The sequence below is a fragment of the Siniperca chuatsi genome, linkage group LG16 (genome assembly GCF_020085105.1).
Source record: "Siniperca chuatsi isolate FFG_IHB_CAS linkage group LG16, ASM2008510v1, whole genome shotgun sequence".
NCBI lineage: Eukaryota > Metazoa > Chordata > Actinopteri > Centrarchiformes > Sinipercidae > Siniperca > Siniperca chuatsi.
The window spans coordinates 24,598,439-24,617,228 of record NC_058057.1 but is presented as its reverse complement, the minus strand read 5'-3'; the positions used below and the strand labels follow the sequence as shown (position 1 = coordinate 24,617,228).

The 18,790-nt window shown below is 38.5% G+C and overlaps 2 protein-coding genes across 2 annotated transcripts; both read left to right on the top strand.

The window, feature by feature from the left end:
* The first annotated feature begins 288 nt into the window (after positions 1-288).
* Positions 289-2,730, top strand: LOC122863025 (fatty acid-binding protein, brain). Its single transcript, XM_044169039.1, has 4 exons — positions 289-448; positions 684-856; positions 1,342-1,443; positions 2,452-2,730. The coding sequence occupies exons 1-4, from the start codon at positions 376-378 to the stop codon at positions 2,500-2,502; spliced, it is 399 nt and encodes a 132-aa protein (XP_044024974.1). The 5' UTR covers positions 289-375; the 3' UTR covers positions 2,503-2,730.
* A 2,024-nt stretch (positions 2,731-4,754) lies between these two features.
* Positions 4,755-14,019, top strand: smpdl3a (sphingomyelin phosphodiesterase acid like 3A). The gene is made up of 8 exons (XM_044169038.1): positions 4,755-4,978; positions 6,096-6,309; positions 8,171-8,315; positions 9,017-9,113; positions 9,763-9,926; positions 10,187-10,367; positions 11,486-11,610; positions 12,302-14,019. Exons 1-8 carry the CDS (start codon positions 4,882-4,884, stop codon positions 12,605-12,607), a joined length of 1,329 nt encoding a protein of 442 aa, XP_044024973.1. The 5' UTR covers positions 4,755-4,881; the 3' UTR covers positions 12,608-14,019.
* Positions 14,020-18,790: the final 4,771 nt, after the last annotated feature.

Genomic DNA, 18,790 nt, shown 5'->3' with positions numbered 1-18,790 from the left:
AATATCTAGGTTTTGGTCTTTACTGTCTCTTACATTTTAATGTTGATTTCCTTAGGCTGAGATGTGGCAAGCACCACACTTTACCTCACCAAACCCAACTGACACCCATGAATGAGAGTAATTACATCATTAGGCATACAAATGGGCTAATTTAGCTTTTTTTCCTTCTTGTCTAAGGGTCTAAAACCATGACCCAATTTAAATATCCAATAATAACTCAGAGAAAATCTCCTGAGCCAATGGGATGCATGGCGCCACCCACCTACATGCATAATAATAAGGAGCAGAATAATAACACAAGGGGGGAAACTTGCAAAAGCTGCAGCTTGCTCAGTGTGCTTTGGAGATTACTTTGCCTCTCTGAAAACCTTCACCATGGTCGACGCCTTCTGTGCCACTTGGAAACTGGTTGACAGTGAGAATTTTGATGAGTACATGAAAGCACTTGGTGAGTAACAGCCTTCTTTTTCTTTTCCTTTCTATCTTACCTTTTCTTTTCCATTTTTGTATGTTCTGTTTTGTTTAATTTCACTCACAAACGCAATAAATAAAGGCGGAGAAATGACATGTGCATCATGTCAGAGCCTTCAGATATTTTTTTTGTGCCTATAACAAATAAAATGTTTAGTAGTTGTCGTAAAACAGCCGTTAACAGCCATATTTCACCCCTGTTCCCTGGTCAGGTGTGGGCTTTGCCACCCGGCAGGTTGGTAATGTGACCAAGCCGACTGTAATCATCAGCCAGGAGGGTGACAAGGTGGTGGTTCGCACCCAGAGCACCTTCAAGAACACAGAGATCTCCTTCAAGCTGGGAGAGGAGTTTGACGAAACCACCGCTGATGACAGGACCTGCAAAGTAAGTTGACAGAAAAAGACCAACATTTTTTTTCAATTCTTGTTTAAATTGTGGTTCTTCATAAAAATATACAGTACATGTAAGTAGAAGAGACCAAACACTGTGGTTAGACGCAAATTCAAACATTTTTCATGCTGAACAACCCATCAAACCACCGGTCCAGTCTGGAGACGCCAGGAGTGCGTGAGGAGTTGTGAGTAGACAAGTGTCTAACTTGTGTTTAACAGGGCAGAAATTCTTATTTAATGCAAGATCTCATTCTTACCACTGTTCTCTCCCCATGTGTAGAGTAGATAATAAGTTAAAAAGTATGTTTTCCAAATGCAGTTCTGATCAAACCTGGAGTCGGGGGTGTTCCTTTGTTTCTATTTGTGGGTCAGTGACATCTTGAAAAGTCTAGACATGGACCAACATTTGGCCGCATCTTAATGCACAAATTATTTCCACCTCACCTGTTAAAAACATTCTTCTGTTTGTCTCTTCAGTCCACAGTGACAATGGAGGGAGACAAGTTGGTCCACGTCCAGAAGTGGGACGGCAAAGAGACCAAGTTCGTCAGAGAAATCAAGGATGGCAAGATGGTCATGGTAAGATCCAGATCACACATACTTCATATTCCTGTCCTGCTTGACTTTATCAACATATGTGACATTAATAGTACATTTACTAACAAAGTAGAAAGGGACACTGAAACTATGGAAGGTTTATTGTGTGGCCACATGGCCATAAATGATAGTTGGATAAGCCGTAAGGAAGATGCAGAGGGTAAAATCATCATCTGGGAAATTTGCTGTGCATTATTGGAATATAGTACCAAGAAATACATAGTTTTATAAAATGTTCATGATGTTTCAGGAGCTCAGTCTATTCAGAAGGCATATTAGCAGACAGTAATATCAATTCTCAGATCAATTTCCACTGGAAGTTGTTATCAGAAATGTCTTTTGCCTACCAGCTTTCCCATCCAGACTCATCACTCACTCTTCTGTGTGCTCTCAAATGACAAGAAATATCTCAGAAAAATGTAAAAAGTCATAGTGAATCCAGAAAATATAATGTAAGTGGGCAATGAACTTTGCTTTCTTCATGTTGAGAGGACATTATTGCATTATTAGATGCAATAATAATGTCTAATAATTGCATTATTAGACATTATTCAGGAATAATTTGTGTGTGTAAAACTTCTGCAGCTTGTTTCTTTGGGCTCCTTGCAAAAATAAAGGATATTAAAAACACAGATGTAGCAAACAAATAAATAATAAAAAGTTACAAAACACATTTCAGACAGTGCTATTGTCTTTCTGAAGCTCCAAAAATGCAGCTTAGAATCTGTTTTTCTTTTTCTTTTTGTTATGATGAATGAGCATGGCCTTTTACGCATTCATAGTCAAATTAGCTTGCTTGTATTAAACAAAGTAAATTACCAACCAGTCAGCTGCCAAAAGCTGCCTAGAATTAACTAGTTCTGTCTGTTAAAGATGCTCCACTCAACCACAGCACTGAGCTGTTAAAAAAGTATATTTGTTGCTAAAATGAGAATTATATTTGGGAACATTGAATTTCCTGTCATGGTAACTGTCTTCTCTCCCCTGCAGAATTTGACCTTTGAAGATATCCATGCGGTGCGTAGCTACGAGAAGGCATGAGTGCTCCGACTGACAGCATCCCAAACCGGCCACGAAGTGTTGATTTTCTAATTATTATTGACTGTATGCTTCTCTTTGCACTTCATCCTCCTCCACATGTACACAGCCTGCAGGCTGCACATGTTTTGTAAGATTTTTTTTTTTTAATATGAAAACATTTCTGTCGTGTTGGATGGATCGTCTTTGCAACCCTGTGTGAAACATGAAATAAAAAACACAGAGAGTAAATATTTGTCTCTTCTCTGATGTATTATCGTGTTATAATAGTTCCATCATTCAATATGGTCGATCAGAGAATAAATATTGGGTTTAACCCTCAGACACTGAATCCCTATCTGGTCCAAACGTTGACCTCTGACTTTGTAGAGGAGGGAAACAGAAAAAAAACTTTCTCTGCATGAGGCCATAAAGAGTCACTGTATTAAGACTAAAACACATGATTTTCTAGTTGCACAATAAAATATTACATGACAGTCTCTCATTACAACAGACGTTTGAGAGCATTTCTGAGAATCAGGGAAGTCAATTTGCTAAAAATCCAACACTATTTCCCACCCCAGCTTCAAAACCTGGTGGCATAATGAGACTATTTTCTGGGACAAAGTGGAGCAATTTCATCAATACGGCAAATTATCCCCTCGGAGTGAACAATTTGTCTCTGATTACTCCCCTGATGTGATTTTGTCAGATTTAAAGGCCTCAAATGACTCTTCAATCCGAGCTACAGAGGGATGATTTATTTAAGTACTGTACTTATAGGGTCAGTTCACCCAGACATATTTTATCACTTACCTCTAGTGCTATCTAGCCATGCAAATAGTTTTAGTTTTAACTGTCCAGGTTTCGAGATATTCAACAGCAGTCGTACTCTGTCCAGGAAGAGTGTCCCTGTTTCTCTGGATAAGCCACAGACCTCACTGTCAACAATTTTCATTCAAACTGCTTTCTACCAAAGAAATAGTCCCTATGAAATCTGTCGACAGCGAGGTCTGTGGATTATCCTGAGTAAAAGGGGCACTGATTCTGGATTAGAATTTTTTTAAAGCTGTGTCAACATAAATTTGAGGGCTCACATGACAGGAAAGAAAAGAAGATTTATGTTGTTGGATAGTTTAACCTCTTTAGCCCACTAAAAATCCTTAAAATTAAACAATCCAATAAGGAAAAATCACTCTTTGGTTGAAATGCTCATAACTCATGTCCACACTAAGCTATAACCTCTGATGAGGGGGTCACATGTTGGCCTCATATAAAGGGGTCATAAGCCAAAAGGGTTGCAAACAATTGCTTTAACTAAGGTTTTTCAATTTTGTGAGATCACGTGTTTACTTCACTACATTTCTCGGATGACTCTAGGGAGGGAATGGAGTACTTAGACCAGCTACAAATACAACACTTGTTACAGATTATCATCACAAAGGATGTAGTTTCTCTGCTCAAATAGAAAGCTTTCCTGTCAGCATCACGCAGAGAAGAGTGAAGGATTTGAATACTGATGCCACCTCTGCTGTTTGATAGCCTGCAGTGAACAATGGACCTCTCTCTCTCTCTCTGTCACACACACACACACACACATTCAGGCTTTGTTACATACATATATGGAAAGGGAGAGAGGAATAAAATGTCTTTCTGGTGTAACAAACTGAAGTAATTTAATATGTTGGAGTTTTTTAATAACACGTTTTATGACAGAGTGACTCTGTACCATATCAATGTATTATTAGGTAGTATTCAGATCATTTACTTAAGTAAAAGTAGCAGTATCACACTGTAAAAATACTCCATTACAAGTAAAGGTCCTGCATTGGAAATGTTAATTCAGTAAACATATATAACTGTTATCAGCAAATGTACTGAAAGTATCAAAAATTACTTGATAGAAAATAATGGCCCATGTGGCTGTTAAATTTTAGGTTACAAATAATATTTTTAGATTATTATAACAATGTATAAGTAACATTTTACTGTTGTAGTTGGAGGTGGAGCTAATTTTTTTAACAATTTTATATTTGGTTGGGTAGTTAAACCTATAATAATGCATCCTGTTTTATAAGATCATCATATGAATGTGGTGGAGTAAAAAGTACAATGTTTGGCACTAGTAAAGTTCAAGTACCTTAATGTTACACTGTACTTGAGTAAATATATCCAGTTACATCCCACCACAGAGTTTTTCAGCTCGGACCATGCATGAGGACAAACCCTGCAGACTTTGTTTTCATTTTTATAAGTCCCTCCCCCTACCAAAACATAAGGAGTCACGTGACCAGTTCTCCATTGTACTTCCTGTTTATTTCAGAGGATAAAGGCTTACCGTGTTTAGCTACTTTTGTTTATATGTAGGCTATGTGATACAACTTACTGCCGGTTTTTAACACAATGAACATGGTATATCGTTTGTGTTTTGTACTGCTGCTGTGCTGCGCGGCCCCGCTTGCAGCGGCACCCACTGGAAGCATCTACCTGCCGGGCACAGGTGAGTGGAAACCCCGGGACTTCTCGTGTTTTGTCACTATCCACATATCTTTACAGGCTAAAATATACAGCATGAGTTATTACTTTTGGTTTATCTGCTAGGCTTCACTGAGCGGGATAAACAACATGAAACGTGTGCGGTTGCGACTTTTGTGATTCAGCTATTAAAGACGATATTCTCTTAAAGTTAGTGCTACATGGTGGATGTCATGCTCACCGAATTTACCCTAAAACATTTTGGATTTATATTAAGTGTAAAATGTTGCTGTGAAAGTTACGCTTTGTTTGCGGATGATCAAAAACGTTTAAATTGACAGATTTTTAAACGGAGTTAAGCCAGAAACGTATCCTCAGACAACGGCACACTCCCACATGTACATTTAATGGGGCTACAGATGTTTTTATGGCTTGTATACGTTTTTACTTAACAGCAAAACAGGCTTGGAGTTTGTTTTATAACCTAGTATAAAATAACATAATAATTAAGTTAAAGCAAGGAAGAAAGCTTGTGCTGTGAGATTAAAATATAAAAAAGTAGGACTTATAATAGCATGTTATCTCAACCCACAACAAGCAAGCAAAAAAGGTGAATATAACAGCATTATAATACATTACACAAAAACCTAAAAAGGAAAAACCCAATCAAAATCCCTTACCCTTAATAGGGAAAGACATTCCCGTCCTAAATTATACATTATTAAATTCTTATGACACATTTTCATGTGTTGTCATTTCTAAAAATAAAAGTAATTAAAGTTAGCGCTATTTAATAGAATGATATTATGCTGGATTATGACATGTATTTCAAAAACAGATCTTGAGATATAATTTTGGATGTAAAAGCAAAATATAGTCTTCTATATGCAGCTATTTTTGAGTTTGTTTGAAGTGAAATACCCATTATAATTGCTCTAAATCTGCACAGATACATTTAGTGGTAGTTGTGTGCCTCAAACTGAAAATACGTTTTATAATTATTTTTTTTTTTTACCTCTTAGGGATTTATTTCTATCTGACGTTCACAAACTATATTTCAGATTTTTCATCTCTGTCTCTTTCTTCCTTCTCTCTAAACCTTTCATCTTTTCTTCTTATTCACTTTCCCTCCATCCATCCAGGCAGGTTCTGGCACATCACTGACCTCCACCTGGACCCCACCTACCACCTGGCCCCAGACCCCACCAAGGTTTGCTTCTCCTCCAAAGGAGTCCCTGCCACCCACGCCGGCCTGTACGGGGACTTCCTGTGTGACTCTCCCTACCGCCTCATCCAGTCAGCCTTCACTCACATGGCACCGCTCACACAGCCACAGGACTTCATCGTATGGACCGGGTCGGTACACTGATGAGGGAGAGGTGGATGTCATGATTTACTGCTTTCTCCTTATTCTTCTTCTTTGAGAATTTGACTTTAAACTTGTCGTGCTGCCTCGATGAAAAACTGGGGCCGAATGCTGAATATCTCGAAGTTTGTTGCATGAAAATGATCGGCAATATGAAAAACCAGCTCATAGAAACAATAGCGGTGGTTTTACAGTGGTTTCATATCCTGTTCTCTCACTGCAGTAACAGTACCTTGTGTACTTCTGTGTGTATAAGTGTGTGTGTGTGTGTGTGTGTGTGTTCTGTAATTTAATGTGAGAGCCAAACCACTTTGAGGTTTTAGGCTTGATGAATGAGGATGTTTCTGTGCTGTGAAGTCACTCTGGATGGTCCCCATTTCCTCAAGGGAGTGTTTTTTGGTTATTTGCTTTGCTTGCAGTTGTAAGCATCAGTACTTCCATACAGCTCTCTATTAATCAGCAGCTAATCAGCTGAACCAGGAATTCACAGCCTTATTAAACATGCTTAAGAGAATGCCTTGCCTCTTAATCCTCTACCCCAGGGAGTCTTTTCCAAGCTTTAAGTCACTGTGCAAGCAGATTGTTGCTTTATTCTATTCTTTATTCTGTATTTGTAGCATGAGTTTGACTTTTCACTTAAAGGGGAAATCCATTGCACAGTGGAATTCACGTTATTACTGCAGCATTGTACAGTTGAGTACAGCTCTGCTGAGCCAACCATGTTTGGAAAGAACAGTCTACAACTATGATTTGATGGACTGGAAGTACAGTAGTGTTGAGAAATTAGGGTTTTCCTTGATTTCTAGTGCTGACTGTTGGGGGGTTAACTTACCAGTGACTTTATGACTTTTTCACTTACTGCAGTTACTTTGCATTTAAAGTCATGCTTAGTTCTCTTTTCTGGAAGTCTTTTACTGTAAAAAGCAGCTATGTTGAGTTTGCTGTAACAACATGCAAACATTGCATAAGTTTGGTCAGTCTCTCGTGCTTTCTCGTTTTTAAAGCATAACTTCGGTTTATTACAACCTGGGTCTTTTTTTCATACAGTCATTTCTGCCAGTCATAATAACACTGTACTCACCAAGTTAATTGCTGCAATCTGGGAATACAGTCACAATGCTACATCAAAGTCTGACGGGAAAAGAAACTTGAGCATTCAGACAATCAGACAGGTTGTTGTAACTAGCCAACAGTTTAGATTATCTAGACAGCTTTATTTTACTATATTACAGAATGCGAGCACACCTGAAATGTTGGTTATAACTGGAAACAGGAACAGGAAAACTGTGTGCACACAACTACGATAAGCTGAATCAAGAACATCCCTATAAACTGATTGACAGTTTGGGAAATAATTATATCATTTATCTTCATTTCAGTTTTGGTCTTTTTGTCGATGTCGCTATGTTACCAGATTTTAGCAGAAAACTGCAGTGTCACTATTACAAAACTACAAAAGTAAGACCCAAATTGTAATAAACTTAAATTATCCTTTGAGTAACACATTGTCTCCATCTTCATTTAGCTAATTTTTTCGTCTTTTCTTGTCAAATCAACATTTTTGGTGGTTGAAAAAAAACCAAAAAGTTTGCCGTCATAGATTCAAATAAAGTCAGGATTCGTTTACTGAAAGTGTATAGAAATGCAATGAAATGAATAACTGGAAAAAGCACTTAGCACATTGGCATTGTACTATGACTGATATTTACTTGCAGACAGTCACTACCATTTATGGAGTCGTGTGTCTGAAGGCATTAAAATAAACATGTACAATATTTATATTCTTTAGCTTCTCTGTGGCTCATTTGACCTGGATTAATGATACTGGATCTTACTTTCCCTCTCTACCAGTGACAGTCCACCTCACGTCCCTGCAGACGAGCTTTCTACAGACATAGTGATCCAGGTGATCAGTAATATGACCCAGACCATCAGACAACACTTCCCCAACCTGACAGTCTTTCCTGCCCTGGGAAACCACGACTCCTGGCCTCAGGTAACTTTATATTTAAGGACGGCAAGCATCTCAAGCTTTGCTCAGAGAAAAAGGATGATGTTTACAGGACGAATGATTGTAGGATGTAGCACTGAGTTGAAATGAAAGTGTAACCCTTTCATCACTCAGCAGTATGAAGCCTTTCGCTCTGTACTCGGTCTTTTGCAGAAGTAAGTGAGGGAGGGAAGCTCTTCTGATACACAGACAAATCAGTTTGACTCATTTAGGTGGCTGGGTGACATTTTGTGCCAGTATTAATGAATATACTTACATTTGAGCATTTTCAAGGCAAGTATTTAAGTTATATCTGAGATTATTGTGTTTGTTCTGGGTAGAAAAGCCTCTAAAGGCAGCATTTGATTAAATGACACACAAAAAAAACGTAATGACTAGGGAAAGTACAAGTTGAGCCTCAATAATGACAGTGGATGATACCAACTGACATCAACATCATGTCTGATACCAAAACAAGATCTTATTTTCATGAAATGCCAATATCTGCAAACTGATATCAGTCAAGCCCGATTATCTGGTACTAGATTGTTTAAATATTGAAACGATTGCATTACAGTTCTAGGAATTAATTTTATTATAACTGCCATTGTATGTGAGACTGCATTTCTCATTTGTAATGACATGTTGTCATGTAATGTGCTGCTGCATAACAATTTGCATTTTTGTGTTTGCATCATTGTTCTTAGGACCAGATGCCGACCTCCACTAACGCCATCTACAAAGCTGTGGCCCAGCTGTGGAAACCCTGGTTGCAGACTGAAGCTCTGCTCACACTCTCACAAGGTAACAGCTACTGTGAGGGTGCTTCTGTCAAAGTATTGCCGTTTAAGCCCCCTCAGACCATGTTTTAAATACATTCAATCCATTATTTATTGGGTTTCATTATAATTCACGTTCTTAAAATATTTTTAATTTACCAAAAATGTTTTGTTTCATTACACTGCGAACACTTTTATATCATTCCCTCAGACATTGGTATTTGGATTGAATACTGAACAAATAGAAATGTCCAATTTTATCTACTTTGTTCATTTGCATATGGATATAGTGTATTTGCCTACCTAAAACATACATCTAACTGCTATATCCTCTCTGCATTCTGACTACTTTAAACCTTACTGCTGTGCAGCTACTGTAATCTAATCTAATCTGATGATTTCAAAAAGGTGACTGACAGTAATTCTAAAATCACGTGAAAAACGGGACATGTATCAGCATAAACTTCTGCAAACTGTAGTGTTGAAGTTCCTGCATTAAGAAATGAGGAAGGGAGAAAAGCAGACGTGTGACTGTGGCATTTACATATAAAGTTACTGTGTTGTAAAGAGGTTGATGTAAAAAGTTGGTCCAAATACAGCCGTAGCATGCTATGCTAACACCCTATTCTTAGCATCAAGTAAGCTGTATTTTGTGCTTTGTCTTGTTCCCGTAGGTGGGTTCTACTCTCAGCTCGTAAAGCCTGGTTTGCGGGTGCTTAGTCTCAACACTATCCTCTACTACGGTCCTAATAAAGTCACAAGAAACATGACAGACCCTGCTGGACAGTTCGAGTGGCTGGAGAAAACTCTGGCAAAAGCTGCTCAGAGCCTGGAGAAGGTCTTACATTTACTGTCTTTATATCTTCAACCCTGACCTTTGACCTGCCTTACAGTGCTCATGATGATTTCTTTAAGTCAGTATATCGTTGTCAAATATCTTATCATACCTTGATACATTGGTTGAAACCGTAGCTTATTTTTCACACATGTGCACAAACAGTATGTGAAAAAAACTGTTTTTGCCTGCAGTCCTGACGCCTTTACTTCTGTTTGCACTTGAAGAGCTGGGATTTAAATGTGGCTTACTTCTTGCTCTAGGTGTACATCATAGCCCATGTACCAGTGGGGTACCTGCCCTTTGCCAGAAATATCACTGCTGTAAGAGAGAGCCACAACGAGAGGCTGGTCGCCATCTTCAGGGAATACAGTCATGTCATTGCGGGACATTTCTATGGCCACACTCACCGAGACAGCATCATGGTGCTGTTGGACCAACAAGGTACAAATATGTGGTTAAACATATTTCCTATTATTGAAGTTGACTTTGATCATGACAGGTTGACCTTGACTTTACCACCCCAAATTGGACACAACACTTCCAAAAGTAGATATAATTTATCAAAAATGGCCTTTTACTGTTTTCTTTCCTCATGCTATGTCTTTTTATTATACTCATTCAACAGGTAACCGTGCTAAACCTTAATAATGTTCCTACTGTGGCCTGTGTGTGGAGTGATATGCAACTCTGTCATGGTTCTGAAGAATTTTAATCTATGTATGAAGGCAAATCTGCGAGAGCACAGAACACCACAGAAATTAAGGCAGATTTACATCCTAAATAGAAAGTTAGAAAGACAGAGCTTTGATATTCATTCTGTTAAAGAGGAAAAACTCTGTACGGTAAATCAGATTTTCTTTAAAGCACTGACCATCCTGACCTTTTGATAATGAATCACAGATTAAATGATGATAAATGATAATAGTGGGCTAATTAAGTAACTTCTAAAAGGCTATTAAAACACCATGCCCAGCTCTTCCCTAAAGCTACACAGGGACTCAGAAGCTGTTTGCATTGCTGAGGTTATTAGTGTGTGAGCAAAGAAGCAACAAAAATGAAACACATGACACAGGTTCACACATTATTTTTGATTAAGATCTTCAGCTTATCTTTCCTCTATTAATCACTGAGTTTAAAAAACTTTTAAAGCTTTTTGATTGAGTCAAAAGAAGTTGCAGTCTGATTGGCAGAACAGAAACAAGCTGAGCTGTGCTTACAGTATAGACCTCCACCAGAGCAATTTCAGTAATATATATTTCCCTAAACCCAAACTGGAACTTCTCAAACGAGCTGTTTTTGTACAAGTAGTCTGTTAAATGCACATAGATTAGCTTGTCCAGAATTTTGCTGTTGAAGCAGGCTGGAAACTGGTCAAGTGCAGCTTATTTTTTTCCTGGTGTGGGCTTTGAGACATTGTAGGAAGCATCCAGTCTAAGAGTAATGATTAAAAACACAGACAGATCTGCTGACAGACTTTTTGAAATAAACAACCTCAGTGCGTTCACTATTTTGTGCAACTGAATTATGTCGTATTTGTGTTTGGCTTTATTTTTCTGTAGGTAAACCAGTGAATTCTCTTTTTGTGTCACCGGCTGTTACACCAATCAAGCATGTTTTGGAGCCCTACTCTAACAACCCAGCTTTCCGCATGTACTTGTACAACACCAAGGACTACACTCTGTTGGTAAGAATATAAAAAACAGCCTCAAATGTACAAAAAAACAAAACAGACCAAAAGTACACAAAATATGTGGACACTGTCCACATACGTTTGGCCATATAGTGAATTTTAAAAGTTGTGTTAAAAACAGACGATAGATCATAAATTCCTCTTCCAAATGCCATATAGTAAACTAATAATCAGAATCAGCTTTTTAGGCCAAGGATATGTAAACGTGTAGGGAATTTGACTCTGGTTTTTTGTGGTCGTTAGTGTACTTACACACAGTTTCAAGAACAATTTTCAGGAAAACATATAGCAGAGGGTATAGTATTGAAATCACACCTGGCAAACTAAAATGTGGAGCTTTATAATTGATGTGGACCTGCTCTTTGTTAAGACCTCAAGTGAGATCCCTGATTTTTCACAATGAAACCATATAAATACAACGTTTGAAAAGATACAGAAGGGAGATGATAAATGCTTGAGTTAGCAAACATATTGACCATTCAGGTCGAACTAAAAATGCCCTGCACTGAAATACCTACTCTAACTTTTACCGCCCTGATCAAAGACAGAAGAAAGAAGTCCCTCTTGATGATTAATCATGGTGTCAATCAGCACACAAAAACAGTTTCTGGCATTCATAAAGACTCAAAGACGTTTTTCTTTCTCCCCTCTCTCTCCCCCTTTTGGTGCTTTTCTCTCTCTGAAGGATATCTGGCAGTACTATTTGAATCTGACGGAAGCCAACGAGAAACAAAGATCTGACTGGAGGCTTGAATATATCATGACTGAGGCTTTTGGACTGACTGACCTGCGGCCACAGAGCCTGCTCCAGCTGGGCCTGAGCTTCAGGCTGCCGCAGACCAAAGCCTTTGACAAGTATTTCAGTCACTACATGGTTGGCTACAACAATAGCATCATCTGTGAAGGAGACTGCAAGGTCAGCCAGGTGTGTGCTGTGCTCTACCTGGACCACCTGTCCTACTCCAAATGTGTCGCAAAGGGAGAATGGTAGCGTGAACATGGTTTTAAAAAATGAAGGATTGTTGAGGGATTTGTCTCAGGAATCACATTTAGTTTTTTTTTTTTGTACAAATGATATATGTTGTTACCTGAATGACTGAATCATAAAAAAGGGCAATGGCACACAGTGCTTCTGCTGCCTCAAATATTTATCCGGCGGGGAAAAGCAATACAACAATTAAAAAATAAAATTCCAAGCTGGTTTTTCATCAGGTGATATTCCATCTAAGATATTTGGTATGGAATCTTATCCAGATGCAATCCAGACCACAAATAGCAGTAAACAAGTAACTGAAAATGGAGGAAATACACTGATACAATGCACATAGACAACTTGATGATACTGAGTTGCTGTTGCCCAATCTCTGTTATCTACCCTCCCTAACTGCTTCTCAGTTTTGACAGTGGTGTAGACTTTATGAGGGAGATGCTTGAGGCATGATAGCTTTTAGCTTGATAAACCTCATAAAAAAAGAGTAAGGTGTAATATCTCATCTGAAATCTGTTCCACAGAATGAGTTGGAAGAGGAAGAAGGATTTAAATCAGATCCTTTAGATTTGATTGGATCGCTCAAAAGTGTGCAGGGCTTCGCGAATACAGCACAATACAGAACTGTAGAGAGGACTGTTGACCTCCACCCACACCTCCCTCACACACGTTGGATCAGGAGGAGGAGGAAGGTTTTGCCTACAGATATTGATATTCCTCTGCCAGCTAAAGCCCAAAGGATAAGTGTGATTTTTTTTTTATATGATTTTTACATTTTATAGGAAGAGACAAAAGGGATTTTGATCTATAAATACTCAAAAATTATTTTATTGACACATATTTGGCATGAGATGACGCCACAATTAACATACATATAGGGACACAGGTTTAAAATGTAGGTTTTTAAGTTTGTGCCATCTTACAGCCTCTGACAAATGCTGCTCATTTTGCATTACCTCGCAATACTTCCTTCCTTCTGAGCCACGACAGCATCCTGCAGATTACCGCACTGCTTTCTTCTGGAGAGACCTCTTGATCTAAGAATTCATTTAATTTTACTTTCACTAATTACATAACCATGCATGCCTATTGAGCAGTAGTACTATATCAGCATACTTAAAGTCCAATTCAAAGTAAAATCCAATGAGCTGTTGCATTGCGCTGGGAGCAGCTGAGCGGAAATAGACACACGGCTCTGAAGGAATGGAAGAAGAAAAGTATTGTGAGGTAACGCAAAATATTGAGAGGTAACGCAAAACATATTGCGAGGGAATGCAAAAGTAGTCCTCAAAAATGTTTTCGCTGTGACCTTTAGGGGGCTCCGTATGTTACATATGACAGAGGTTTATTGTTTTTAATGTCGCAGTTTATTTTTCTACTAAATAAAGATCTTTATTCAAAGTGTGTTAAAACCACCTCGTCTGTTTCAGTGGCAGGTTATTAGAGCAAGTGTTGTCTTTGTGTGTTACAGAAACTGAACTGCAGGTTTGTAAGAGTTGCTAACTTGAAAGCCACAGCAAAATTTGTGCATGTTAGTTTGTCTCTGCAGGGGAGGCAAAGGAACAGCGACTAACCTCATCTGACCCTCTCACTTCAATTTCACTCCCTCCCACCCTCAGCCCCCTGATCTTATTCTTCTCCTGTTCAAACTTTCCAGAAACTCTTCTTGTTTCTCAGCCACCACCTCAAGCATTTGCCCCTCTCCTCTTCCCTTCCACCCTTCCACCCTCCCGACTCTTTTGTCCCTTTGCCTCCCTTCCCTAAATGTTGATTACACCTCTCTTAAAGCTCTACTTTGGACCACTTCCACCACTATTTGATGTAAAAATGCACCGATCCAAACCACCAAAAGTTGGGCTGCAACAGAAATGTGCCAAATGATAGACAGGCCATATTTAGCCATAGTTTGCTTAAATTAGATGCTGGCATAAATACAAGCTCTTGGCAGAAATGTTCTTTAGAACAGTGGTTCCCAGGCTGGTGGTAAGGACCCACCCAATGGGTTGCTAAAAGATGAAAAAGCAGGAAAAAAGCATTTCCACAAAAGAAAACAGTTTTATTTTAGACTTGTTTCTCATCTTCACTGTATTTGTTGTGAATTACTGGATCATTTTATCTCCGTACATATAACCGCACATATATGCAACATGTGCCAGGGTCCCATGAAAACATACCCCTCTTTTTTTTAAGGGGTCACAAGCCAAAAAGGTTGGAAACCACTGTCCTAGAGAAGAGGTGATGAAAAAGAAGTGATGAACAAAATCCATAACCAGAGAAAGCTGTGCTAAATAAAACAAAAAATCCCACTTATTAAAGAAATTGGCATTTACTTGACATGAAAAGTGTTTAAACTCCTCACAAATATCTGGATTTCCAAAAGTGTGATGATAATTTATGTAGATTTCGATACGCACTCAAAAGTTGCAAAGAAACTCCTGCACACTAGTCTAACTTACAATAATACATTTATTTGTGACATTTTGGTGCTAGACCTTCATCAGGCAAAATAAAAAAACATATTATTCAAAACTTCAGAGAAAAGAAAGACTGAGTTTAGAGAAAGTTCCTTTTAGAGCCTCGAGCAGTGAATCTGTACTTTGTGTGTGTGTTTGTTAAAATCCTTCCCCTCATGTGCCCCCACTGCCATTATTATTCCCCAGCCTCCCTCGTCTCAGTGCCTGACAGAACGTAACCATGGAGACAGAGTTAGTGGCGAGCATGGCGATAGAGAGGACTCCATTGCCACGGTAACGGCAGTAGAGCTCCCAGTCCTCTGAATCCATCTCTGAGGTCACTGTTAGCTGCTATTATTTAACCACCGACCTGCCAGTCAGAAACAGCAAATAAAGGTCTGTGTGTGTTTGTATGAGAGGGAGATCCTTACCACAGCTACACTGGGTTTTAGAATTGATTCTTATTTCAACTTGTGCAACGTCCACTGTGAAATAAAGTTGTTTCAATCTTTTCAACCAAACTCCATTTAAATTTCAAGCACTTTTATATATGCTGTCAAGCTGTTTTTTTAAAGGTTTTACCATTGTTCTTTATTATATTAATATACACTGTAAGATATTACCAATCTGAGAGAGAGGTTGTTCCATCTGCTCAACATCTAACATGCTGACTTGTCATGTTTTTACTAGTGACAGTACTAAATACTGTAGTACCTATAAAATCATTCACCCCCACCTTGGAAGTTTTCATGTTTTACAATTTTAAATTAAAGTAGATTTCATTTGGCTTTTTTTGACTAAACGACAACATAATGTCAAAGTGAAAACAGATCTCTACAAAGTGATCTCAATTAATTACAAGTATACAAAATAAATGTTTGTATGAATCATCACTGGTGCAGCCAATTAGTTTTAGAAGTCACATAATTAGTTAAATGGCCTGTGTGTAGTCAGGTTTTTTCAATTTATTGTAGTATTAAAACACAAGGTTCAACGTTTGGTGAGTCAGTTTCTGGTTAAACTGTTAAAAGTCAGCTTGTAGCATCTTGTGCAGTTTGCATTATGGTCAAATTAGTTTAAATAGTAATGTAAGATCATGAAACAATTACTATAAAACCCTAACTTTATTTACTAATTCTAATGTATATTGCTAGAGAAAGACATTATATTTTACAGCAGTAAAGACCAGTGGCCAGATACACCCAGCACTACAAAGACCCCATTCTGCCTCTGAACAGTCATTTTTCAAGACATGGGGTCAAAGAGCTGGAAAATGATCCACCTCGCTGGTTCATGCAGTTTGTCAATGTGTCAGGATCTGGACTGAAATTTAAAGATTTATGTTCCTGAAACCTACTGGAAGTTTATCTTTCACAGGCTGAGCTAGAGCTGGTCAGCAAACGTGATGCCGGACCAGGAGGGAGCTTCACTAACAAAATTACATTGGTGAAAAAAGCAGTCAGGACCATTGAAGGGCAAAAGGAGCATTACACCAACATAAAAAATAACCCATTACAAGAAGCACAAAGTACAATATTTCCCACTGAAATAGAGTAGAAGTATAAAATGGCATTAAATGAAACTTGAGTAAATGTTCTTGATTTCCACCTCTTCAAAATGAAAAGCTGTGGCTACAAAACTAAGGAGACCGTTGCTGAAGGGTCAAAGAGAGGAGATCCAGTCGCTGAAAACCTTTAGAAACATTATTATAAGCTGATAGACTGTCTGTCTTCCTAAATGACTGTCTGACTGGCCGGCTCTCTGTTTGGCTGACTGACCCACATGTTCGGGTTTGCATACATTTCTACTTTTGTTCCAGTTGGCTGGCTGTTGGCTGACTGGTGGTGCCCCACAACCAGTTAATCTGAGGATTACTGTCAGGACAGTATAGCCATCCAACTGCCCTCTCCTGGGGAGCTGGAATCTGTGTGTGTGTGTGTGTGTGTGTGTATACCATTACCCTTCAGGCTTCCAGCTCACCTAATCCCTTTTAACATCTTCAAGTTTTAATCACTGTCCCTCTCTTTAAAATTTGATATAGCCAGTGGTCTCTCATGTAATTGTTTAATTCCTGCAGTTTTAGAGTTATACTTTAGCTCTTAACTGCTGAAGTCAGGTGGCACCTGAAATAGTACCCGTCACTCATCATTGTGTCTCTCAGTTACTCAGGAGGAGGAAGGGAGAGATATACTATGAATATATATTATATTCATGAAATGTCTCCCCGTCTGCCCATGAATTTAGTCACTATAAAGGAAGCAAACACCACCTAGTAAAAATGTCTTGATCCTGAGTAAAAATTGGATTAAAGTTGATTCTCTTGAAGCCTTTTTAAAGCACAAGAGATGTAAGTTCCCACTTTGGGCCTCTCATGAACCATTGCCACCTTTTTCTTTTTCTACTCTAGTGACGTTAGGGACCCAGAAAGCATTGCTTGGTGGTTTGCATGTCAAAACATGCCTAGATGTCGAGCATAAAACCTAACTAAATTTGAGTATTTTATGTCTAGATTAGATTTAATTGTCTTTAATGACTATGGTTCAATCCCAACACCATCCATACACCCTCACCCTATTAACTATGTCTCCATTTGCACGTTCTCCATAATAAGGGCTATTTCAAACTAGTTAGTGTGAAGTGGAAATGTACAACAAAACCTTCCAACAGTGAGATAAGAAGAATACTATTACTACTACCTTAGCAGAAGCGTGGCTGTCGGATAGTAAAGAAAGCATCATTTAAAATTCAACTCTGTGTTACCTATGTTCCCTTATATAGTATGCCTTTTCACTGGGTTTAAAATTACAGAATGTGCAGTAAAGTCAAAAATAAAAGGAACCATAATTTTGTCTCTACCTACATGTATTTGTTTTGTCGCATCAATTGCGTCATACACTAATCAATCAATTAAAGTACTGTCTGTTTTAGCATCAGTCATGTTGATGGATCTTTTCTGGTTATGGGGCAGCGTGGTGAGTGCATCCTACAGTTAACCTGTTTATAATTAATGTAAGGAATGACACAGCGTAGTGAAAGGCTACATAATACTTTGAATGCTGTTGAAACAATAATAATATAACTCTTTAACCTAATTTTAGCAAGGTTTGAGGATGTCTTGTGCTATAGCATATTTATCATCTATAGCATAAACATTGCCATATTTATGCCTTTCAGGGGCCCAAATGTCGGTATTGCATGGCTTAATAGGCCTTGAGTGTTGTTGCATTAATGCAGACACAAGTTTTGAGCATCTTTTACCTCACAAGTTCAGCAGTGGCCTGTGACCTCAGGTGACCTCCGCCATCTGGACCTTGGCTAATCCTTTTGTGTTAAACAGCCCTTGTCTGGATTGGACTAAAAGTGATTAGTGCAGTTTGTTGCTGAGTCAGGTCTGCCTACAGGTACAGTACCATGCACCATTTTCAATTACAATTTGACTTCAAGTGCAGGCAAAGTTATTGAGACTATAATTTTGCTAATCTTCTCTGAATACCACATTTAACTGTTGCCTTCTTGCATTTAAAACCAAATACCGTCCACACACTCCACTCACCACCCTGCATCATGTGTGAGCATGACTTGCTAATCACTGTGTAGCTGATCTCATTAAAAGATCTAGTAAGGCAAAGAAAAGGCTTAATCTGTCCTCTTTGTATATTGTAAAGGAAGGCTGAGAAGGAGACTGAAAAATGAGGCCATTATTTTTTATCTACTTTTAATTCTTTTTACTCTT

Excerpts from the sequence above, each read along its gene's own strand:
- LOC122863025 (XM_044169039.1), top strand. The coding sequence starts at position 376 with ATGGTCGACGCCTTCTGTGCCACTTGGAAACTGGTTGACAGTGAGAAT. Across the intron at positions 449-683 it reads TGAGTACATGAAAGCACTTG|GTGTGGGCTTTGCCACCCGG; the intron begins GTGAGTAACAGC and ends TTCCCTGGTCAG. Across the intron at positions 857-1,341 it reads CTGATGACAGGACCTGCAAA|TCCACAGTGACAATGGAGGG; the intron begins GTAAGTTGACAG and ends TTGTCTCTTCAG.
- smpdl3a (XM_044169038.1), top strand. The coding sequence starts at position 4,882 with ATGAACATGGTATATCGTTTGTGTTTTGTACTGCTGCTGTGCTGCGCG. Across the intron at positions 8,316-9,016 it reads ACCACGACTCCTGGCCTCAG|GACCAGATGCCGACCTCCAC; the intron begins GTAACTTTATAT and ends CATTGTTCTTAG. Across the intron at positions 9,114-9,762 it reads TCTGCTCACACTCTCACAAG|GTGGGTTCTACTCTCAGCTC; the intron begins GTAACAGCTACT and ends TTGTTCCCGTAG.